Source organism: Medicago sativa, chromosome 5, assembly GCF_051527215.1.
Source record: "Medicago sativa cultivar Bolivia chromosome 5, Bolivia_mono, whole genome shotgun sequence".
Taxonomy (NCBI): Eukaryota; Viridiplantae; Streptophyta; class Magnoliopsida; order Fabales; family Fabaceae; genus Medicago; species Medicago sativa.
In genome coordinates, this window is record NC_140753.1 from 51692415 (window position 1) to 51717260 (window position 24846).

At 33.7% G+C, this 24846-nt stretch overlaps 2 protein-coding genes across 2 annotated transcripts; both read left to right on the forward strand.

Moving 5' to 3' along the window:
- The first annotated feature begins 543 nt into the window (after positions 1–543).
- On the forward strand, positions 544–10341 carry LOC146922845 (kinesin-like protein KIN-4C). Its single transcript, XM_085715648.1, has 27 exons — positions 544–875; positions 1331–1477; positions 1599–1754; positions 1849–2093; positions 2499–2638; positions 2891–3015; positions 3548–3584; positions 3680–3771; positions 3884–4000; positions 4087–4200; positions 4317–4400; positions 4601–4805; positions 5003–5109; positions 5293–5385; positions 5535–5627; positions 5705–5821; positions 5920–6000; positions 6173–6244; positions 6322–6412; positions 6495–6523; positions 6639–6724; positions 7261–7332; positions 7743–7964; positions 8152–8296; positions 8489–8554; positions 8640–9164; positions 9521–10341. Exons 1-27 carry the CDS (start codon positions 735–737, stop codon positions 9935–9937), a joined length of 3819 nt encoding a protein of 1272 aa, XP_085571774.1. The 5' UTR covers positions 544–734; the 3' UTR covers positions 9938–10341.
- Positions 10342–11509: 1168 nt separating this feature from the next.
- Positions 11510–12181, forward strand: LOC146922846 (uncharacterized). The gene has a single exon (XM_085711619.1). It carries the CDS (start codon positions 11510–11512, stop codon positions 12179–12181), a length of 672 nt encoding a protein of 223 aa, XP_085567745.1.
- Positions 12182–24846: the final 12665 nt, after the last annotated feature.

Sequence of the window (24846 nt, forward strand, 5' to 3'; positions counted from 1 at the left end):
CACTTGGTGGTGTAAAGTATGTTTTTGTTTTTTAATGATAAATGTTAGTATTTTAATTATTTAGTTCAGTTGATAAGAACAATGCATAATATATGCAAGGTCAGAGTTCGAATCCCGGACACCGCCGATTTTTTTTTTTTTTTTTATCTCTAGTAGAACTTAAACCTGAACCTTAACCTCATCAACTCATTGAATCCTTTAACTCTCATCCCTTTTCACCATAAAAAGACAAAAAATATACGTAAAATTAAATTAATTTTGATCTATTAAATGACATTATTTATACTACGCTCTTCAATTAATTTTGATTCTCCCTAAAAAAAAATGATTTGATTTACCAATAATCTATTTTTTTTCCTATGAAACATGCAATGAAAAAAATATTATGATAAAACAAAATTAAAGAAAAAGCGAGTATTAATTGTACCGTTAGGAATCTCACTCATTTTCCCTTGAACACGTGACACGCGCGTGATCTCACTCTACATTTGAATTCGGACGCGAGCCATTTCCTCAAATCCACTTGAATCCAAAACCCTCAACGTCCACATTTCAAAATCCACATTTTCAAATCACAAACTCTTTCGTTCCTTTCTCTTCAAACTCTCTCTTCTTCTTCTCTCACATCTTAATCACCAAATCCACTTTCAATCCAAACCCTAACCCTAACCAGCTTCTTCAACCAATCACAGATCGAAGAAGATTAAACGCAGTTTTGATTTCTTCGTCAAAAAATGGAACACACGGAAATGAACGGTGGTAAGAATGCAGATTCACAATGCGTTCGTGTCGCGGTCAATATTCGTCCTCTTATTACAGCAGAGCTTCTTCATGGATGTACCAATTGCATCACCGTTCCTCCTGGTGAACCTCAGGTTCGTTTCTTAATTCTTATTTATTAGCTCTAATACTTCATTTTTCAATTAATTCTTCAATTCTCATTGTTTAATTTTAGGTTTTAGTTTATGAAATTTTGAATCTGTAATTCTTTTGTAAAATTGATGCTAAAAGATGTAATTAATTATTCAATTGATATGAATTATTGTTTACGTATTGGATTTAGTATTTTAGTATATGAAAATCTGAATCTGTAACCGTGTGTGAAATTGATGCTTAAAGCTGTAATTAATTGTTTAATTTTGTAAGAAGCATTGTTTAAGTGTTGGATTTAATTGTTCAATTTGTATGAAGCAATGTTTAAGTTTTGATTTTAGTTCATGAAATTTTGAATCTGTAATAGAGTGTGAATTTGTAGTTAATTGTTGGATTTAGTGTGTGAGATTGTGATAGTGGCGGAATTGTGTTGATATTGTTTTTGGTTGATTTGTAGGTACAAATTGGGACACATGCGTTTACATATGATTTTGTATATGGTAGCACCGGATCGCCGTCGTCTGCGATATATGATGATTGTGTGGCTCCGTTGGTTGATGCGTTGTTTCATGGATACAATGCAACAGTTCTTGCTTATGGGCAGGTATAATTTTTAAGTATGATATAGTTTAACTGGTTTTGATTTTGATCACGATGATTGTGACAATTTTATTTTAGATGCTTTGTTTTGTTATGTTTGATCTAAATTTCCCTTTTTTTCTTAGACGGGATCTGGTAAGACATATACAATGGGCACTAATTATACTGGAGAAGAAAGTGCTGGTGGAATTATACCCAACGTGATGAGGACCATATTTAAGAGGGTTCAGGATTTGAAAGGAGAGTCTAACGAGTTTTTGATTCGTGTATCTTTTATTGAGGTAAAAATTCTGTTTAGTTTATTGTTTAGTGAATTTTTTGGGTGATTGATTGAGATTAGTCATTTTAAAATTTCTTTTGTTAAAAAAATGACAGATTTTCAAGGAAGAGGTGTTTGATCTGCTTGATCCTAATGCATCTAAAGGAGAATCCGTATGTAATGCAAAGTTTGCTGCCCCTGCTAGAGTTCCAATACAGATTAGGGAGACATTAAGTGGGGGAATAACTCTGGCTGGCGTGACAGAGCCTGAAGTCAAGACAAAAGAAGAAATGTCGTCTTATCTCTCTCGTGGTTCTATGTCACGTGCCACTGGGAGTACAAACATGAACAGTCAATCAAGGTAAACTACTGTAAATGAAACTTAAGTTGGATACCGTAAACACAACATATTTAATTATATAGTTTGATTTGACGTGATGGCTCTAAATTCTAATATGTATTGCATATTAGTTAAATAATGTTTACAACTAATAGTTTTAATCCTTCCAGTTCAACTGGGAAATTAATTTACAGAATGGAGCTAGCAACACTCATTCTAACACACGCCTTTTAACACCAACTCTCTTATTTGGTGAAATATATGAGTCCCGCCGCTTTTTGGGGATCCATTCTAGAAGTGGCGTGACCCCCATGTATTTCACCCAATCAGAGAGTGATTGTTAAAAGGATTGTGTTAAAATGAGTGTTGCTAGCATTACTCCTAAGCTATAATATGATGACTCTGTGGTTCCTGTGTTTTTTCTAGTCGTTCACATGCAATATTCACCATCACAATGGAGCAAAAGAATGGCGATGATGTCTTATGTGCGAAGCTACATTTAGTTGATCTTGCTGGTTCTGAACGAGCAAAACGAACTGGTGCAGATGGAATGCGACTGAAAGAAGGTATTCTGATAGTTTGTGATACAATATATTTATCTTATTTGCAATAGAACAATTAGAGAAAAAAATTCTATAGTTTATCTTATTTGCAATAGAACAATTAGAGAAAAAATTTCTATAGTTTATCATACTTGTTACAATAGAATTTTGAAAATTGAGTTGGATCATGATCTCTCTTTCAGCTCAGTCTCACGAATGTTTTATGTTATTTTTTTCAAAAGTTATTTGACTGTAATTTGATTTTTCATGGTTAAGGAATTCATATCAACAAGGGACTACTGACTCTTGGAAATGTAATAAGTGCATTGGGAGATGAAAGAAGGCGAAAAGAAGGAGGCCATGTACCGTATCGAGATAGCAAGTTAACACGCCTTTTGCAGGTTTACTTTGTATTTGTTTAAGAAATACTTTAATATACTTATTTTAACTGCTCTGCATTTTCTATCATATAATATAACGATGCTTTTATTCTACTTGGTGAAATAATGTAGCAAAAAATATCTGAACAAAAAATCGTGGGCTAATTATTTGTCATGTTTTGTTGGGAAGGGAGTGTGACTCTACTGTAGGTCTGCATGATATTTGTTTAATTAATTTCTATACACTTACCTTCAACAAGTCTGTATCTCATATCATATTGTTAATATATAATGATTCTACCGTAAGTGGTGGAATAGTTTAAGATATAATATCTGGACAGAAATGAACATTCATGATCTAAAAGTCATGTTTTGCTGGGGACTGGAGTGAAAATTTCTTCTTGTTTGACAATTTTGACTGTCAGTTCGAATTTATATTTAAACACCTAAATCGAAACTTGAAAGCAAATGTTAATGAAAAATGTGATGATAAAGTTAGAATTTCTTCTTATCATGTTTGCTATTGACATGCTACTGGTTAATTAATGCGTAGGATTCTCTTGGAGGGAACAGCAAAACGGTGATGATAGGTACACTGTTATACCCAACAAATGACAATGGATTCTTAAATTTTTATACCTTTTAAATATTGTGTGTCTCATTTAATCTGTTTGAAATGCAACAGCATGTGTTAGTCCCGCAGACACCAATGCCGAAGAGACGTTAAATACATTAAAATATGCAAATCGTGCGCGGAACATACAGAACAAAGCAATCGTAAGTGCTTTTATGTTAGTGTTCTTTATAATTTTGATGTATTTTTTGTTTGCTTGTGGACAGAGTCGTTTATGTTTCTTATATTTGATGAATTTCACCTTTATTGTTTTAGATTAATCGCGATCCAATAGGCGCCCAACAACAGAGATTGCAAAGTCGTATTGAGCAATTGGAGGCTGAACTTCTGTGTTTTAAAGGTGTTGGTGGTGTACCGTTTGAAGAAATTCAGGTACATCATTTTGTTAGGTAGTGTGTGAAGTTGCTCCCTCATTTACTAGTCATATGTTTCTGATGTCCTTTGCTCCTCCTGCCCAGATCCTCAAACACAAGGTATCCTTACTTGAAGCAAGCAATGCACAGCTGCAACACGAGCTTCACACCCGTGGACAAATTTGTGAGAGTTTAAAAGAACGTGCTTGTGATGCTCAGGTGTTTAGTCAATCCTTAGTGTTTTCTGTTTTGGTGAAACGTTGGGAGTCTTACAAAAATCATAGGGTTTTTGACTTCAAGTTGTTGGGTCTGACTCAAAGTATCGAATGTTTTAGGTTGAAAAGGACCAACTGATCATGAAAATAGAAGCACTTCGAAATGGTAGATCTTGGGATGAGATTGACTCCAACTCAAACCAGGTTTGAATACATCAGTTCATTTCCTTTTTTTCAAATGAAAAATGTTAGTGGAGGAGTTGAATTGACAATCACTTATCTCTCTAATTCCTGTGATCCCCGAATCCACCTCATCACTCCTTACATAAAGTCTTTCTAATGCATGGTAATTATTTTCTAACAAAATAGTTCATTGCTAACTTGTGATATGATCTTGCTTTTAGGATGGTGACCTGGTGAAATCTTATGTTTCAAAGATCCATGATTTGGAAGGCGAATTGCTGCGTTTGAAAAATTTGAATGTGAAATCAAGCAATTTCGTTGACTGGGTTGATTCAGATGATCTTGGACTTCAGTCAAAGACTGGTTTATTTGGAGATGGTAATGGGTATTCTTCTGACTGTGATGTCAAACCTGTGGACATAACAGGTAACGTTTACTGCATCATAATAGTAATAATAATAATAATACTTGCCCATCAAATTTTTTAGATGACAAATTGATTTCTCAAGTCCAGGCATAACACACTATTTATTTAGGCTTCTCATTAGCCAGATATTTTGAGTTGTTATTGAATCCTAAATATCAACTAGATATTTTCTGAACATTGTGCAAATTTTATGCAGATGTGGAACCGGTGGAAATTCATGAAAAGGAGTTAGAACACTCTTCTGCACAACAAAAGTTGGACAGGGAGCTCAAGGAATTGGACAAGAAACTTGAACAGAAGGAGGTATAAGTTACTGTGTCCAGATGTCTGGTTTTAAATTCAACGAAGACACGGAATCATTTTGGTTTTCTAATATCTTGTTAAAAAACCATGCAAATTCACAAATTTTTTTACATGCTTGGTATTTCATATTTTATATTATCGATTCTAGAACATATTTGAACTGTGATTTTTTATTTGTTGAAGGCTGAAATGAAGCTGGTTAATAATGCTTCAGTTCTCAAGCAACATTATGAAAAGAAACTTAATGAGTTGGAACATGAGAAGAAATTTTTGCAGGTAATCAATCTATGCAAAAAATTTTTTGTGGAATTATTATTATTATTATTATTATTATTATTATTATTATTATTATTATTATTATTATTATTATTATTATTATTATTATTACTGTGTTAACTCAGATCCCTTTTTTGAATTATTGGTAGAGAGAAATTGAAGAACTCAAATCCACCTCTGGAGATAGCACTCACAAATTAAAGGAAGAATATCTTCAAAAGTTGAATGCACTTGAATCACAGGTGAATTATTATTTATAATGTTTTTAACTCTTAATTAGTGGCTACTTGAATCAGTTAATTATTTATTTACTTTCCAGGTCTCTGAGTTGAAGAAGAAACAAGATGCTCAGGCTCATCTTTTGAGGCAAAAACAGAAAGGTGATGAGGCTGCAAAGAGACTGCAGGATGAGATCCAAAGAATTAAATCTCAAAAGGTGCAATTTGCCTGTTAATGGAACTTGTATTTATAGTTTGAAAACTTCATATTCTTCTTTTTTTGCTTTGCTCTTTATTGATAGTTCATTTTTATTAGGTTCAATTGCAACATAAGATTAAGCAGGAGTCTGAACAATTTAGGTTATGGAAAGCTTCACGTGAAAAGGAAGTTCTCCAGGTAAATGTAGTAAGGATGAGTTTTCTTGAATTTTTTAATAGAAGATACATATAATAGGTTATCTGTTCTTGATAATAAGAGATGATTCTAGTTTCTAACCACTGTATTTCTCTGCTGAAATTTTTTGTCAACAAATTGTTAACCTATTAATGAATCATGGTATAATCACCAGCTTAAAAAAGAAGGGAGGAAGAATGAATATGAGAGGCATAAGCTGTTAGCGTTGAATCAGAGAACAAAGATGGTAAGTGCATTTTCAAATCAACTGTTGTTGTGGTCAAGGTTGCTGGACATTCCCACTATTAATTTGTTTCATATTAGGTGTTGCAAAGGAAGACAGAAGAAGCATCCTTGGCTACAAAAAGGCTAAAAGAACTTTTGGAATCTCGAAAGGCTTCCTCACGTGAAACTGGTTAGGAGATTTATCAAGCCATGCATCTTTCCCTATTTAGTGAGCATTTTACTAATAAGCCTAATTTTTATTTCGTATTCAGGTATCAGTGGGAATGGTCCAGGAATTCAGGTGCTAAGTTTGTGAATTTTGATCAGTGCTCTATGTTGCTATATATTATCATGTTTGTGATTTCTTGGGGGGTTTCGGTTTCCTCTACTTGACATATAATTTTTCCATTTTAAAGGCTTTAATGCAGGCAATAGAGCATGAACTTGAAGTCACTGTCCGAGTGCATGAAGTACGTTCGGAGTATCAACGTCAAATGGAAGTGTATGTGTTGTTATTATTATTATTATTATTACTATTATTATTTTTTTAGATTCTTCATCCGAGACTTTTAGAAACCTGAATAGGCAGACTCCCTGATCAAATTTTTAAAGCGTATTGTTGAATAATTTGGTAAAGGCTGACTTCTGAAATCTGGATCTTTTGATATCCTCTAAGAATAACTTATGACAATTTTGTGTCAATTTCACTGTTTAAATTGAAATGAACCAGGACCTCTGAGTGATACTTAATAAAGTCAATTTTATAATTCATTATTTGGATTTATTTGCTGTCTGAACTTAAAATATGAGAAAGCATTATCTGATTTACTTACTATGTTTGGCTTAGATGTTTTAATAATATCCACCAGTGTGAGTTTTTGAAAAAAATTGTTCCCGCGATTGTAGCAGCAAATGCCAGAATTCGGTGGTTGATTTTGTATTTTTGCGACGAAAACAGAAAACTGAGTGCCAGGTTGAAATGGCTATGGAGGGCTGATGATATACTTATACTCATTTAATTTTCACTATTCATTTCAGGAGGGCTGAAATGGCTAAGGAGAGTGCCAGGTTAAAAGAAGAAGCAGAGATGATGAAGCTAAACAATACAAGGTGACAAGAACCATGCAGTTATCGAATTCATAAATTATTGTCGAACAATACTATATGTTTGACTGATTGCTAACGTATATGATAGAATAGAGAATCTTAAAATATCTTGTTATCTTGTAAAATATGATAGAATAGAGAATCTTAAAATATCTTGTTATCTTGTAAATTAAGTGTATCTTATATTTTCTCTTGTGATTAGTTTCTCCTAAGAGTATGTTATCTTATGTATGTACATATCACACTGTTTTCTTATTTAATTCAGATTAGAGGTCTGGTATTAATATAAATAAATAAGGTTCTAAACTTTTCTTTTGTCAAAACAGTTTTATTGTAAATATTATGCCTTCTGTATTTTTCCTTATTTTCTATATGTAACTAAAACACTAACCCTTATAACTTGAATTTAGCAGTGATGTATCAATGTCTCCGGCTGCAAGAAGTTCAAGGATTTTTGCCCTTGAAAATATGCTTGCCACTTCTTCTACAACACTAGTGTCTATGGCATCTCAGTTATCAGAGGCAGAAGAGCGGGAACGGGTTTTCAGTGGAAAAGGACGCTGGAATCAAGTCCGGTCCCTCGCTGATGCCAAGAATTTAATGAACTTTTTGTTCAATCTAGCTTCTTCCTCTAGGTAGAGCTAATCTTCAAGTCTGTTTTCCGTAGTTGATTAAAGTTTAACCAATATGGTTTAAAAAGTTGTTAAATTTGTTATATTCTGTTGAAAGTAACACCTATCAAATCTTAAGTAGTTCATAAGTTATCTTTAGCGATTTAACTGGATTTTCTGTCTGTTTTTTTATTTTACTTTTTTTTTCCAGGTGTTCTTTGCGAGAAAAAGAATTTATCTGCAGAGATAAGGACATGGAAATATTTGATCTAAAGCAAAAAATAGTTAGTCTAATACGTTCACTTGAACAGTTGAAAAGGCAGAGGGATGGACTTGATCATCAATTGAAGTTGATGGTTAGTATATTTGACTTTGAGATGCCATATTTTGTCCCTTTTTTAACATTCGAAATAAATTTTGCAATGCAGCCTTGACTTTACTGATGTTCTGAGATAAACTTATCTCCTTTCCAAATTTAAGTAACAAATTTTCATACGCCGTTAATGTCTCACTGTCCATACTATTTTTACAACTTTTTAATTTTGCAGAGGTCAGAATCCATGCGAGATTCAGGATATTATGTTGGAGGACATCCTTATGACTTACGCAAGCTGGTAGGTCTTGCCAAGAAATATTCCATTCCATCATTATTTACGTTTTTATTTTGTGGCTTTCATTGATTCATTGGCTATCAAATAGGAAAATCGGCGATCTACCATTTTATTCGAGGATATGGAAATATCAGATGCTGAATCAGATGAGTATGGTGGAGATGCAACAGATGATGAATGGGTAATGTCTGCAAAATTGCACGGCAGGAAAAGAAAATCTAAAGGCGGCGAACATTCAAACTTGGAAAAAAATCATTCAAATGCAAGTTCAGATGATGGCAAAATTATTTCAACAGAAACACCAGATGGACCATCTGTAAAAACTGCATCAGATGTTTGCTGCTCTTGTAGCAAATCCTCTTCTTGCAAAACATCGAAATGCGCTTGCAGAGCTATGGGAATTGGTTGTGGAAGCTCATGCGGTTGCCGGGAAACAAAGTGTGCAAACAGAGAAGGAGTGACTGTAAATGATCCCGGTAGCGACGAAGCAGATAAAAACCGCCTTCTAGCAACTCAAGGTGCTGAGTTGCTTCAGGTTGCATTTGTTGGGCCTGCTGAAGCTAACACTGATCATGGGCCAAGAAAAGCTCTCTCTGACATTGGAAATACACTGGTTTGTCCCTCTTTTTCATTTTCAATGTCTAGTATTTTATACATCACTGAATCTTTAATTTTTTGTCATTCATTGCATTCTAGTGAAATGCATGTAATTCAAATTGCTATTGATTGAAATTAAAATGGAATTTCTTCTGGCTAACTCCGACACTTTAGATTGAAGATGTTTGACACATGGTTGGTATCTCTCACTGATATGGCATCATTGATTCATGTGATTACATTGAATCACTTTCATTTTTTATCAAGCATTATCGGTTTCTACGTGGCATTTGTTGTATCTAATGTTCGTGTCTGAGTGTTTCATGTTGCTGCTGTGATAACGACCATTTCCTATTTTTTTTTCTTTTCCAGGCTAAATCAAATGCCATGAAGGGTAACCAGAGAAAGAAATGGCGGAAATCTTCAATAGTTCTTGTTACAGAACCGCCTCCATCTTCATCGCAGCCAGGTAATTCAGATGCCCCCAAGAAAGAGAAGAATAACAATAGTGAAGCAAATGTATATGAGGATATACCACAGAAAACGCAACCTCCTAAATTTGAAAATGCTTCACTTCCCCCAAAGCCAGAGATTAATTATTTTGACACAAAAATCCCTTTGAAAATACCACGGGCCATGCAAAAGCAAGGGTCATCAAATACTATCCTTCCATTGGGAGACAAGAATGCTAGTAAGCAAGATGAGTCAATCAAAAAGGAGCCCGAAGTTGATGCTACAATTCCAATTCGTCCAAAAAGAACACTTGAGAAAGAGAACAGTGGGCTTTGAATTAATTTTACTCAAGATTTTATGATGGATGCCATTGCCATATTCTTATGGTGAGTCTATTGAAGAGACTTGTTTGGGTGACTAGAAGTTTGTATATCAATTCAATTTGTTTTGGTTGTATTTTGAAGTCCCTGGTAATAGTTATCATTCCAAGTAGTTGAAATTGAATGGTCAAGATGAGAAAATTTGAATTCTTCTCATAGTCTGTAGAATTAGTTGAGAATGGAAGACCTGTGCAAATGATAGGCTACTATTTTCTTTATTATGTGATTGTCACGACCTAGAGATCAACGTGAGTTGAATTCGTACATATTTGTATCCATTAAATTGCTCTAATTTATGTTTCTTATTTTTAAGTATTTGTACTACATTATTAAATCAATTTTTTTATTTTTTATGGTTTAGATAATTTATCCCTTATGATTTTTTATGGTTTCTTATTTTTAAGTATTTGCACTACATTATTAAATCAATTTTTTTATTTTTTATGTTTTAGATAATTGATCCCTTATGATTTTAGGTTTCTCGCAATTGTTTTAAATGTTATGTTACATCAAATTTCAAATTGAAGTTGATCCTTTTCAGAGCATCCCCCACTTTGTTAAACCAACGTGTTTAAATCCTACCATTTTGTTGGAAATGTTCCATCTACGAATTAGATTCGGGTTCTCCCAAACAATTCATCTTAAGTTTAGTTCGTTACCAAGTTGAGTTCAATCAATTGGTTTGTATTTGATGTTTTTTTACAAAATTTGTGTCATATATTGTAGTTTATTTTGACGACCCGAGTTTATTTTTTTGGCTCTGCCACCGCAAGTTTCTATGCAAAAGTTATTTCTATACAAAAGTTATTTCTTTTGACTTATAAAACAATGAAAACGGTGAAAGCGATTTTTCTCTCCTAGGGTTTCACTCATCGCCCCTTGTGAGAGTCTGTTTTTGTCGATTAGATTGACTTTCAATCTTAATCGTGTTCTTCTCTTGTTTTTTACCTGATGATGGATGATTTAAGCCAATAACATAATCAAAGGGTCTGATTACCGCCGTTTTGTTTCTTCACATCGCATGTTTTGTCAATTTCTTCCAATCGGTTAACCTCCAAGTCTTCAATTGGTAATTGATTCATGTTTTTTACATTTGTATTATGACATCATGATATGTTTTAATATGTCAGTACTTTGCCTTTTGCGATTCCAAGTTTTCTCTCCAAAGGTTATGTATTTTATTGTCATCATCACCTCACCATGTCATCCTTCACAAACATCATAAATTGATACCTTAGTCTTTTAATCCAAAGATCATTTTTTGTATTCCCTTTCAATAAGGAGTTTTCGTATTTATTGGAGACAATGAGTTGCATAGCTTGGAATTGTCGTGGGCTTGGTAATCTACGAACGATTCTACGAACGATTAGTGCGTTCAAAAAGCTTTTACGAGATAAAAATCCCACATGTGTATTTCTCTCAGAGACTAAGAAAAAAGATTTTGAGATGAACAAATTTACAAGGTTTATCTGGTGTTGTTGCCGTTAGTTGTTCAGGAGAAGGTAATAGACGTGCTGGCGGTCTTGCAATGTTTTGGAAGGAAGGAGTTGAAGTGGAGGTATTATCTCTTTCCTCTAACCATATTGATATCTTAATTGCTATTGAGAATGGAGATGAGAAATGGAGGCTTACTGGGGTATATGGTTTTTCAGAGTCTCAAATGAAGCATAAAACTTGCGAGTTAATTGACCAGTTATCATTGGTGGAAAGTACTGATAAGTGGCTTCTCATGGGGGATTTTAATCTGATTCTTTCACAGGATGAGAAGGAAGGTGTGAATTTCGGAAGCTCTCATATGATTTCAATGTTTAGGGACACTTTTCAAAATCACAATCTTTCTGACTTAGGTTTTGAGGGTGATAAATTTACTTGGCATAATAGACAAGATGGTGTGTCTAATATCAAGGCACGCCTTGATAGGATGATAGCTACGCCAGCCTGGTCCTCATTTTATCCTTCGGCTTCAGTGGTGCATTTAACAAGATATGCTTCAGATCATCTACCTTTGTGGTTGCGGCTTGCTTCTAGGAAACCAAAGAAAAAACAAAATGTTCTTAAATTACAACGTTTTGAAGAATGTTGGCTACGTGATAGTGGAATTTTGGAAGCAGTGAAAGATTCTTGGGAGGTGGCAGGGGATTCTATGTCTGACAAAATTAATCGATGTGTGAATGATCTTTCTAACTGGAGTAAAAGATAGATTGTCAGATAAAAATTGTTCAAAAGAAATTGGATGATCTTAATAAGCAAACCCAACATGAGGGGGTGATGTCAGAAATTCGACGAGTTGAGGCTAGATTGAATGACTTGGTGGAAAGTGAAGAAATTTGGTGGGCTCAGAGGTCTCGTGCTTTGTGGTTAAAGCATGGGGATAAAAAATACAAAAAATTTTCATCAAAAAGCTTCTCAGAGAAAATCTAGAAATTGGGTGGAATCTATATGTGACGATTATGGGGAAAAATTTGATGATGAGGAAGATATTGCCAGAGTTTTTAATGATTTCTTTCAAGATCTTTTCTCTACAAGTCACCCAGAAAGAATTACTGAAGCTGTGCATATGGTCAAAGATAGATTGTCAGATGCTATGCGTAACATATTGGAAGTTGAGTTCACAGAAAATGAGGTTTTCCTAGCCGCTAAAAATTTAAAGCCTCATGCTGCCCCGGGGCCGGACGGAATGCCTGCTTTATTTTATCAACAATTTTGGAGTACAACTGGCAAAGATGTGACTTCTTTGCTTTGAAGATTCTCAATGGTGGTGGAAATCCGAGCAACATTAATTATACATATATTTGTCTTATTCCAAAAAAGAAGAAGCCGAAGGTGCCAGGTGATTTTCGACCTATTTCTCTTTGCAATGTCATTTTTAAAATAATTACGAAAACAATTGCAAATAGGTTGAAATTGATTCTTCCGGATATCATTGGAAAATTCCAAAGAACTTTTGTGCCGGGACGTTTAATTACTGATAATGCCTTACTAGCTTTTGAATCCTTCCATTATATGAGGAAAAAAAGAAAAGGCAAGAAGGGGTGTGTGGCGTTAAAGCTAGATATGTCAAAAGCATATGATCGTGGAATTTTTTGATAGAAGTGCTTCAGTCTATGGGTTTTTCTCAGAAATGGCAGAACTTGTTTTTCAATTGTATTTCCACTGTTTCTTTCTCTGTGTTGTTGAATGGAAGTCCTTGTCAGAAGTTTTATCCTCAACGAGGTCTCCGTCAAGGGGACCCTTTATCTCCTTACCTATTTATCTTATGTGCTGAGGTTTTTTCTGGGCTTCTAAATAAGGCACAAGCAGAAAAGGGCCTTCATGGAATTCAAATAGCTAGAGGAGCTCCAAATATTAATCATTTATTTTTTGCAGATGACAGCCTCATTTTCTGTAGGGATTCTTTTCAAGAGTCTCAGACCATTCAAGAAATTCTTAATACTTATCAATCTGCTTTTGGTCAACTTATTAATTTGGACAAATCAGAAATCTCTTTTAGCCGAAATGTACCTGATGATCGAAAAAATTTGTTCCAAGGTTGGATGCAAATTAAGGCTGTTGAGTGTCATTCAAAGTATTTGGGGCTGCCTGCTTTTTTTGGTAGATCTCACAATGTTTAAAAGCAAGGTATTTTCCTAGAAGCAATTTCTTGAAAGCTTCAACTGGTTACTGCCCAAGTTATACATGGAGAAGTATTTTGCAAGCACGAGTGGATGTTATTGAGAAAGCTGGTATTTGGAGAGTATGAGACGGTCGTCTAATTAATGTATGGGAGGATAATTGGCTTCCTTATCAAAATGGACACAAGATTTGGTCTCCTAAACCCCCTAATTGTGGTATTAGTTTTGTTTCAGATCTCATTCACCATGATATTCGATGTTGGAATGCTCCGTTAATTAATGAAATTTTTCTCCCTTTTGAGGCTCAACAAATTCTTCAATTGCCAATTTCTTTCTCTCAATTGCAAGATAAATTTGTGTGGGGTGCTTCACGGTCAGCTACTTTTTCTGTGAAGAGTTCATACCATTTCTTAATGGCAAGGCGTGAAGCAGATGACTCACATGGTTCAATGCAGGACAATAATCACCAAGTGTGGAAAAAATTATGGAAAATAAAAAGTATTCCAAAACACATCCACTTTTCTTGGAGGATTCTACATGAAAAACTACTAGTAAAAAATGATATGTTTAAAAGAGGAATAAGTAGCGATCCATTGTGTGTTCTTTGTGGGGAACATAATGAGACAATTTCACACCTCTTTATGGAGTGTCATTGGTCAAAGCAGATATGGTCCTCTTTAAGTGTGGTATTTAATTCGCATGATTCCAGGTATGTTCCTTTTCATAAGTGGTTAGAGGAAAATATTATTGATGTCGATGAAGATATTATAGTCCATGTTCTGGCCTTGTGTTATGAGATATGGTGTGCTAGAAATAAGAAATGTTTTGAGGGGACTGATGTTGATGTGGTTGCCACTATTCAAAAGGCACAAAGATCTATTGTGAATTTTAAGAGTGCTAGTAAGGTGTTGGTGGAGACACTAAGTGAAGGTCCAATTTTGCCAATATCTGATGTTCATTGGACACCTCATTTTAGTGTTTCTATAAGCTTAATGTTGACGCAGCGGGTCCGGTGGAGGGTGATAAGTGAGATATTGGTGTTGTTCTGAGAGATTATGAAGGTGTTGTTGTTGGTGCTAGTTCTTGGCAAGTATCTTTATTACCAGATTCAGAGGTTGCAGAAGCCTTAGCTATGCGGAAAGGTTTGGAATTTGCAAAAGACATGTCTTTTCTGAATCTTATAGCAGAATCAGATGCCTCAAATGTGGTTTTAGCGTTGAATGCTCACCAACAATCTTCCAACTATGTTGACTCTATTATTCGAGATTTTATTAGTTTTAAGGGTAGTTTTCGTAGTTTAAATTTTTTGCATATTAGGCGTGAAGCCAATCAAGCTGCTCATTATTTAGCTAAATATGCTCTTAAGAATTTAGATTGCATATGGATCGAAGAAACTCCGCCTTGTATTTCTGCAGTCTTGGCATTTGATTTATTGCCAGACTTTCGTTAATGAAATTGTTTTTCAACGTCAAAAAAAAAAAAGACTTCTAAAACAATGTCTTAAGAGAAATTGTAAACGTTGTCCACAAGTCATAATTCAACTGGTAAAATACCAAATATTTGATGTTGTGAATGAGATTTAAATCAGGTTTCTCCACTTGTGTGTGAGGGTTTCAATGGTTATTTTAATTTTGTACTATCTAAAAAATGTTATGTCAAATTATTATCAAAAGAAAATTGTTGCATCAAATTGCAATTTATCATTTTCATTATGTGAACAGCAAGCGAATCTTACTTGAGCAAGTAAATATTTTTCATTATGGCTAATTTTTTTTTTTGTTAAATTTGTGACTAAGTAAATATTTTTCATTATATCTCCGTGAGTTTAACTGAATTGATAAAAATATTGCATAACTAAAATTCGAACCCAAACACCTAATTTATTCTTCTTAAAAGAAAAATTTCTAACAACTAACCTACTTTGAAAGAAAATCATTGTTAGTTTTTGCCAGCCACATCTACACATCCAAATCCTACCATGCTGCACTTGTCAACCCAACATATTACACATCCAAATCCTACCATGTTGCAGTAGATCCTTTTTACCTTTTTCACTCATTCATCCCTCTTTATTTTTAGTTGATAGATGCCATAAAGATGCCATATTCACTTTCACTTAAATCCCATATTCCTATTCATTTTTTATTTTCAAAGTTTAATACAATATCAATATTAATTATTAACTCACCAATAATATATTCTTAAGGTATCTAATTTTTAGATAACGGAAGAACCGTAAAAAAAACATAGTTTAGTGTTAGGATTGAACTTTTTAATTTAAAAATTATTTTGCACATTTATTTCTGATAATATTATTTATAAAGTATAATAATTCAATTGTAGGTCTGGTGGTAGTGCACTAATATTTATCTATGAACAAGAATAATAAATGGGTTTCGATTCCATCAACCAGGTCTGTGCAAACATTAGTTGTAATGGAGATTTGATTATGAAACGGGTATAAGAAAAGGGTTTTACGGTGAACAAGAAAGAGTAATTGACGAGGAAGGCTGTATTCGAGTATTTTTTTTGTTTTTGATAAGTTCATAAATAAATTCTCTAAAATAAAAGATCATAAATAAATGAATATAAATATAAGAATTTGGCTCATAATTTTTAGTGCGGAAGAAAATTTTATTTTGAAAAGATTTTACTTACTATGCTATCGGCCGGGACGGTTCTAAGGCCCAGCGAGTCTGGGCAGTTGCCCAGGTTCCGGCCTAAATTTTTTTGCAATTTCTTGTGTAAATCCCTTTGAATTTCTTATATAAACCTCTATAAATTGGATAATTTTTTTTTTAGATTTTTTGATTATTTGCTTGCAATTTCTTATGTAAACCCCTGTAAATGTGTTGTAATTTTTTTTTTGCCTAGACTTTATAATAATCCTGGCTCCCGGTGAAATTGATTTTTCCATGATGAACAAAATTAATAGACTCACTCCATGGTAAACACCACCGTCTCCCTTGAGATGTTTGGAAAACATAAAAAGGTAAGAGTTTGTTAGGTGTGATTGTGATTTTTTACTTTCAAAATTAAAACATGTTCAAAAAACAAAAATGGGATTGTGTTGGTTTTTACTCAACTTCAAAATAATTTTTCACTAAAACACAATGTAAAAAAAATTGTTTTAACACGTCAGCTTAATGATCGACGATCACTAATCCAACCACCTTTCTGACCATCATCGATTACCACCCGTCATCAACCATCGTTAATAACTACTGATCACTTTCAATCACTACTTTATCCACCTCTAATCTCCAATCTAACAACCGCCGACTACCATTATAACCAACACCCTAACCATTGTTGATCACCACTTTGATCACTGCCTACCACCCACTTCAACTCTTGTCGATCACAACTCATCCATCTCTGATGACCACTTACGATCGTTTTGGCTCCCAAAAACCACCATTTTAACCATCATCGAGTACAACTCTGACCATTACTCTCACCGCCAAACACTACGTACCACTTTGACCACCATAGACTTACACCACTAATCACCACTACGATTGCTACCAACCACCAGCAATCACCATTCGGAGATAAAACGGTAAGCCATCCATAACGAGACATAAGTTAATGAGTTATAAATAAGAAATGTAGTACTAAGTGCAAGCCAACGACATGTTAGAAAACACTAGTGGACATGACGAATGGTTCTCCATGAACCCATGATCATATGGATGAACCTATGGAACAAAAATTGGACCCCACACTATATAATTCTCTCCAAATTGGAAGAAAGGCATGACACCGTGATTAAATTAAATAAAAATACATTTATCAATAAGCTATAGTAATTAATTAGTTTGAGAAACTAAATTTCTAATGAAAAATGTCTAGCATAGGCCACCACTGTCTGACCATCACAGGTCACCACCACTAACTACCACTTTGACCACCAAAAACCACTACTCCGACCACCACCAACTATCACTCCAACGACATAAAACTACCACTTTTATCACCATGGTTCACCACCACTCTTACCACCACCGACTACCATTATGATCACCACCAACCATTATTCTGACCACGCTTATCACCATTCAGATTGAAGTCCAGCGACAAACACCACTTTCAACTACATTATTAAAATACTAAATAAATTCATTATATAGTTGTAATATTTTAATTATAGTTTCTCAATCTAATGATATGAATTGTTTGCAAACCTATTTATTATATTTTAAACTTTGAAAATTTTTTGACCCGATTTTTTTTTTTTAGAAGTTTTGACTCAAAATTGTGATCGGCTTTAAGAGTTGAAATTTTAAACTCAAATCAATTTAGTTTTTGAAATTTTTAAAACAGTAAGTTAATTATAATTAAGAACCAGATTGTAGTACTAAACCAGATTGTAAAGCACTAGTCGACCATGGAAAATAAAATACGTAATCCTTTGCTTGATTCAACGTGTTAAAGAAAGTAATGAACCTCTTTTATTGGAACCCACAGTGCATATTTTTTCTCCAAATTGGAAGGAAAGGCATAGCAGCATCATCAAACTAAATAAAAATACATTTATCAAAAAGCTATAGTGATTAAATATTTTTGAGAAATTAAATTTCTAATAAAAAATGCCCAATTTGAAAAAAAATAATTATTTCTTCTCAATTGAACTCTCATGTTTATAAATAATTTAGTATATTAGTATACTTTTTAATTTATTTTGACCCTCGACAAAATAATTATGTGGAATTCCTACCTACCCCATTATTGATGTTTTTGAACCAGACTTTCCCTTGTTCTTTGTCTGTCTGTCTTTCTTTATTTATTTAATAACTGGTTGCCTTCTTCTTCATAAGGAAGACCTCTTGAGATCCTTAGCATAACTGAGACCGAAACTTCATTGCAGTTTAGTGTTTCCAACGTCTTGATTTAAGTATAATTTTTTTAATACTATTAGATAGTATTACTTTGCCATTTAACTCGTTTTCATTTTTTTGTTAGGCAACACACAAAATGATCAACTGTTTGAAGACTTGAGGTAATTGTATATTTTAACTTGGGCATAAGTTATTTAGTTGAACTTATTTGTCTTGGATTATTGAACAGAGAAATGCAATACTTCATTCAAAATGTACTATAAAAGCTATTGGTGCTCACTCACCTTCCCTTTTGTTATTTTCCTTCTCCTCACAAAACCATCTTATAAAGTATCTAAAATTTGAATGTTCATGAGCTGCATTATTTAGCTCATAATTAATAGAGTGATTCTGCCTTTTTTTTTTTTCTTCTTCAGAGATTACTCTAGCTTTGAATATATTGTTACAACTTTTGTATTATTGTATATTGTTATGTTGTCACCAATTTTGTATATCATCAAACATGTTGTTCTATATATTAACTATTGTCTATTGTTGTCTAATATTGGTGTGAACAAAATTTTGGTACAAGCTGGCCTACCTTGATCACATTCCAGACTAAATAATTACATTGGAAACACAAAGTATCAATAAAAGTATAAATTCATATTTTGCGAAGAACCGTAATTTTTTTTTATATGTAAGGTACATTGAGTCAATTTACTAACGCATCTTGATTTTTTTATAGACACAACTTACTTGTGTGGCACTGTGAAGACTTAGACTTAGGTATGGATAAAATAATATTGAGTTTCAACTTTGTACCGCATCCACAACCACATTCACAAAATATGATTTTAAATTAGGAATGTGGCTGTGGATGTTGCAATTGCAAAAATTGCGATGGGAATTGCTTTTGGTGCGAAGTAAAATCAATTGGTAGAAGAAACCTTAACTGCCGCAAACAATAGAATGCAAAATCTCTTATTACTCAATGCGTTTATAACATAATACATCTAAAATTAATAAATTCCCCAAATTTTAACTCGCCAAATCTTAATAAAAACTATTAATTATTTAAATGCATGTAAACTAATTATTAAAAACGACAAAAAAGTCATACGTACCAAAGTTTATTCTCCAAATTTATCTCTCCAAATTTTCCTCAGCCAACGAATTGTACTCTCCCTTTTTTGACCCTTCACTAACTCCCTTCCCTCTCTTCATTTTCCTCACACTTTTTCATATCCCTGCCTCTACCCCACACATAGACCCCTTTCCCCGACCCCTCCTCCCCGACCCCAGACAAACATCCATTATACGATGCCAATAATGGTTGCAATTCCGATTGGCAAAACGATCTTTAGGATAAAGTTGAAGTGGAAATGGACCTCTATTTTTGTAGGGAGCAATTGGAGTGGTGGAGATGGAGGATGACTGTTTATGGTGACACCATGCAACAATATAGGTGAGGGCGCTTCATTTCTGGTCACAGCTGGAGAATGAGCAAGCACCAGGGTAGTGGAAGGCAAAGTCTTGTTGATGACATCTTCAGAAAGTGGAGCTGATGGCATATCTCTTCTTGCCGCAGCCAAAGATACAGTGAATGCAAGTATCATCAAAACCAATACCAGCCTCTTCATTTCCTTCAAAACACAAAATTGCAATGTCAAAAACAATGCATATGGACAAGACAATTTTGAAACTTAGGGTTTAGTTCTACCTTTTACCATGAAAAAAAAAAAAAACACATTTCTCAAAATATGAAGTCAAGATTTTTAGTAAGCAGGTTGGGTTACAATACTGGCGCTGTACTGGTTATGCTTTTATTGTTTTTCGGCTGTTAGGGACATTTGTTGGGGGTTCGGCCTGCTAGCTGCCACTGTTGGTAGGTGTATGTTTGGATCAGCAGGTCCTGGCCTCTTTGTAATTTTTCTCGCCGTTTTGCACCTCTGGTGCTTGGCTTTAATGAATTCGCCGTTTCAAAAAAAAAAAAAAAACAATACAAGTTTAAAAAATAGTTTGATATGTATGAAATTGTTTTTTAGCAAGCTTACATGTATTCAAATAAGTTCGAGACTCTCCCAACTTCACTGAAGCCATACAACCAAGATTAAGAACATAACTATAAAGGTTAAGAACATGTGGGCTATGAAGGTAAGTTAGGTTTAGAAGTTTAGAAGAACAAAGGTTAAAACAAAACTACTAAATCAATACAAAAGAGATTTTGTCATGAATATTTTTTTCCCCTCAAAATCTGAAATGAAGAAGATTTTTAGCAAGGTTAAGAAAACATGTCTCAAAATCTTAAGTTTTTAAAAAAAGTTGGAGATTTGTCCTATGGCTAGCTATGTGGTCTCTTTCACTTTCACTGAAGCCATACAACCAAAGTGATTAAGAACAAAAAAATGAAAAGGTCAAGTTTAGAAGATTACCAGGAAACTAATTAGAATATCCTCAAGTAAAATGCAGCACACGGCTAGCTTAACTTTGTACGTTCTCCTGCATTATAGTTTGTATAGAATCAATACTCAACATGAAGGAAAAAAACATATTTCTCAAAAAATCTAGACTGAAAAGGTTTTTTAGAAATAAACAAAAACAAAATTGTAAGTATAATTATGAATCTAGAGGCTACACATGACATTGACATGGCAAGAAAAGGAATGGAGCTTACTTTTTTGAGCAATGGAAGTTTGTATTAACAATGAAGCAAAAGTATAATGGTTGGCGGTCGTATTTATAGATTATTAGAAGTCAAAAATGTCCACACTGCCACGGATTTTAAGTCATGTGAAACTAAGGGCATGATGGTATAATGCTTCCATAAATGCTCCCGAAAGATATACTCTTTTTTTTTTTTTTCATTATTCTTATACTAAAAAAGTAAGTTGACACTAAAATTCATCTTGACCAGCCAAGACTATTGATAAATTTTTTGCCAAGATCATGTACAACTACTCAAGTAGTCAAGTTCACTTCCAACAAATTACAACAAAATACAATATGATAAAGGGTTAAACAGACACATCTACAATCTTCATTCGTAGAATTAATTCTCTACATTCAATTGTGTCTTTCTCAATACACATTGCCATTGTTTTTGGTTAAATATATTTTTTATCCTTATACCAACTTTTCGTTAGATGAGCCCCACAAAATAAATCAAAGGGTTTTGATGATCTAATTGATAGATCTAATGGCTAACACATTGGTCAGTGTACTTTTTCCCTAAATAAATGACTACAGTGAATCCTGATCCATTAAGGTTCCAAACTCATCCTCTCTTTCAAACAACTCCTACTTTTCATCACATAGTCATAGACCACTTCCCTTCTTCCTATGCTCTTTAGTGGCTGTTACTATCTCCAAACATTCAACAAAACACAACCTTTCGTCTACAATAATTTTTACTTAACAATTCCATTGCAATTTTTTGCTTTATAAACTGTTTGTCATTGTGGTTTTTACTGTTAAAGCTAGACCTGTGAGGATTTTGGGGGCATCTTTTCATCACACGTGTCACGTGTCTTTCTTACTAAATTTGTGGGCACGTGTGATGAAAAGATGCCCCCAAAATCCTCACAGGTCTTGAGATGGGGGCTTGAGGCCCGACAGCTTAATGCTCAAACTACGTTGGGGGCTTGAGGCCCGGCAGCTTAATGCTCAAACTACGTTGAGGGCTTGAGGCCCGGCAGCTTTTGCTCACTTTGTTGAAGAGCCTATTTACGCTCATATATGTTGGGGGCTTGATGCCCTGAATGGTACCACATGCATTTGCATATCAAGAAGTTTTTACGAAGGTTTAAGATGTTAAGAGTTGCATTGTCAAGTTGAGTCGCATCGTCGAGTCAAGTGTTGAGTTGAATAAGATGTCTGATGATTTCAAGATGATATTTGCTTATGTTTTAAAGATGATATTTGCTTATGAATTAAAGATGATATTTGATTATGATTTGATATGATGCTAAGTGATAAATGTTTGATATGTTAATGATGTTTTATGTTGTTAAATGCATTTTGAAGAATTATATGTTTAATTTGTTGACTGTGACATCTCACCCCTTTGCTTGAAAATGTTGCTCTTCGTATGGGTAACTTGCAGGTAAGAAAGACTAGTGGCGGTTGTGAGTGGACTCCTCACATTGTGTCTAGGTGCTCTGATACGTAACGGGATGAGGTTTGTTTTTACTTTTATTCCTTACGTGTCATTTATGAACTTTTTATGAATAAATATTGAAACAAGACTTATGAGATGTTTCTGATGTCAATGGTAGAAGGTTTCCAAAGAAGTTTAAAAAAAAAAAAAACATAAAAGCCAAGATCATCTACAACTACTCGAGTTCACTTCAACAAATTATAAACACAATACGATATATGGCTAAATAGACACTCTGTCGCGCTCTACCATCTTCATGCCCGGAATTAAATTTCCTACATTCAATTGTGTCTTTCTCAATCCACTTTGCATTTTTGTTTACTTTCTTAAACAAAATAAATCAAATGGTCATCATGATGGAGTAATTGACATGAGTTAGGATACCCTTCATTTAATATATTCGAAAATTCTTCTGAATATATAAATACACAAAAAAATTTAAAAATATAAGAATAATTAATGATGGTGGGACTCACTTAACGATATGATCCACCATCTGTTTTTTATATTTATCTTTTTTTATATTTATCTTTTTCTAAATGGCATTCTCTATTTATTTTTATAAATTAAGATGATCCTTACTCGATTGATAAAAGTAATGGCTAACTCGAGAAATACTTACTTAGAGACAAACCTAATTTTTAAAAGTTTAGAAAAAGTCGGCCCTAATTTTTTAGTGAGAGAAACTTCACATTCTCTAAGTTTTCTTTTTCCTTCATTTATTGAAGAGGGGTAATTTTAGGTCATTTTTAACCTAAAATGATCCCTCTGCTTCTTTTTCCTTGTAACATCTAGTAAGATGTCTTGTACTAAAAACCAAGGTTAATTTTGATAAAATATGAATTTTAATAAGTAATTTGCTATTTACAAGTATATAACACAATAATTACTAAGCCAACCTTTTGTCTACAATAATAACTTTTACAATTTTTTGCTTTAGTACTTGTCAGTTCCATGACAATTTTTTGCTTTAGTATTTGTCAATTCCATTACAATTGTTTGCTTTAGTACTTGTCAATTCCATTACAATTGTTTGCTTTATAAAGTTATTTTGATCGTGGTTTTTATGCCAAAACTAGACCTGCGAGGATTTTGAGGGCTTTGCGTGAATCGCGGCTGTTAATTAATTTCTAATGGGATATGGCTATGTTTGCGCCACTTTATCATCACGTGTCTTTCTACTCATAATTCTACAACCTGCTCTACCATATTTATCTTTTTAATAGCCAAAGACATTCTATTAACACTCAACTTAACCCAATCACAAAGCGTGACAAGTCTGCAACATTATAACAAATCAAAATGCACGGCCTAAATATATCATAAATATATCAGCAACACGTTATTATATGATGCGCTTAATCCACTATAATAAAAGTAAAAGATATGACAATTTCAGTTGTACTATGTTGGATTATATAAAAATGTTTTAATAATATAACAAACTAAAGACAAAAGACATGATAAAAACTAAATTTTTTGTATCTCATTAAATCACATTACAACTTTCTGCTATAAGTACAAGTTATGTAATATACCAAAATATTTTTAGGAAAGCACGATGACCGCATAGCATGAAGCTATATCATACTTATCACTTATTCTTAAAGCTTATTAGGTCTAGCTTATCACTAAACCTAATTTTTCCCTCTAAACATACGTCATTAAATGCTAATTGTTGCAACCCTAGCAAATTTCCCTCCTAACACATGGGCTATTTGAATTTCAAATTTGTGATAGTTGTATTCCCTTGGAACTCGCTTGCTTTCAATAAGTGGTAGTGTTAGAAATTCAAATTTTCCCTTGGGCATATACTATTAATTTCAACCTTTGTTGTCCCCATGCAGAACTAAAGAAGATCTGTTTCCAAGGCATGTTTATCTTAACCTATTTCATGCTATATATATGTACCACTTATTTCCATCTGTGCTCATGCTCTTCTTCTCCTTATTTCATCGTTCTTGCATATGTCTCGTCGAGACATTGAAACTTTGCTCCAGTACCACTATTTAACCGGTATATAAAGTATCCGAGTTCCTTTTAAGCTGCCTATAATATGATAATCCATGATATCGCTAACATGTTTGTGTATGTTAAAACCTTGGCAGGTCCTCTGATGAATAATCCTGCAAATGAGATGGAGAATGCTGTCAACAATCTACAACTGAAGTATAGGACGTACATAGTTGAGTACGATGTTGAGGATGTGGGTTTTCAAAACTCGTGTTACTGCTTTTTCATTCTAGGGTTTAATTTTTGACGTTATGTTTTTCTA

Coding starts and splice junctions, on each gene's coding strand:
- LOC146922845 (XM_085715648.1), top strand. CDS start 735: ATGGAACACACGGAAATGAACGGTGGTAAGAATGCAGATTCACAATGC. Junction 876..1,330: donor TTCCTCCTGGTGAACCTCAG/GTTCGTTTCTTA, acceptor GTTGATTTGTAG/GTACAAATTGGGACACATGC. Junction 7,333..7,742: donor ATGAAGCTAAACAATACAAG/GTGACAAGAACC, acceptor TGAATTTAGCAG/TGATGTATCAATGTCTCCGG.
- LOC146922846 (XM_085711619.1), top strand. CDS start 11,510: ATGTTTTGGAAGGAAGGAGTTGAAGTGGAGGTATTATCTCTTTCCTCT.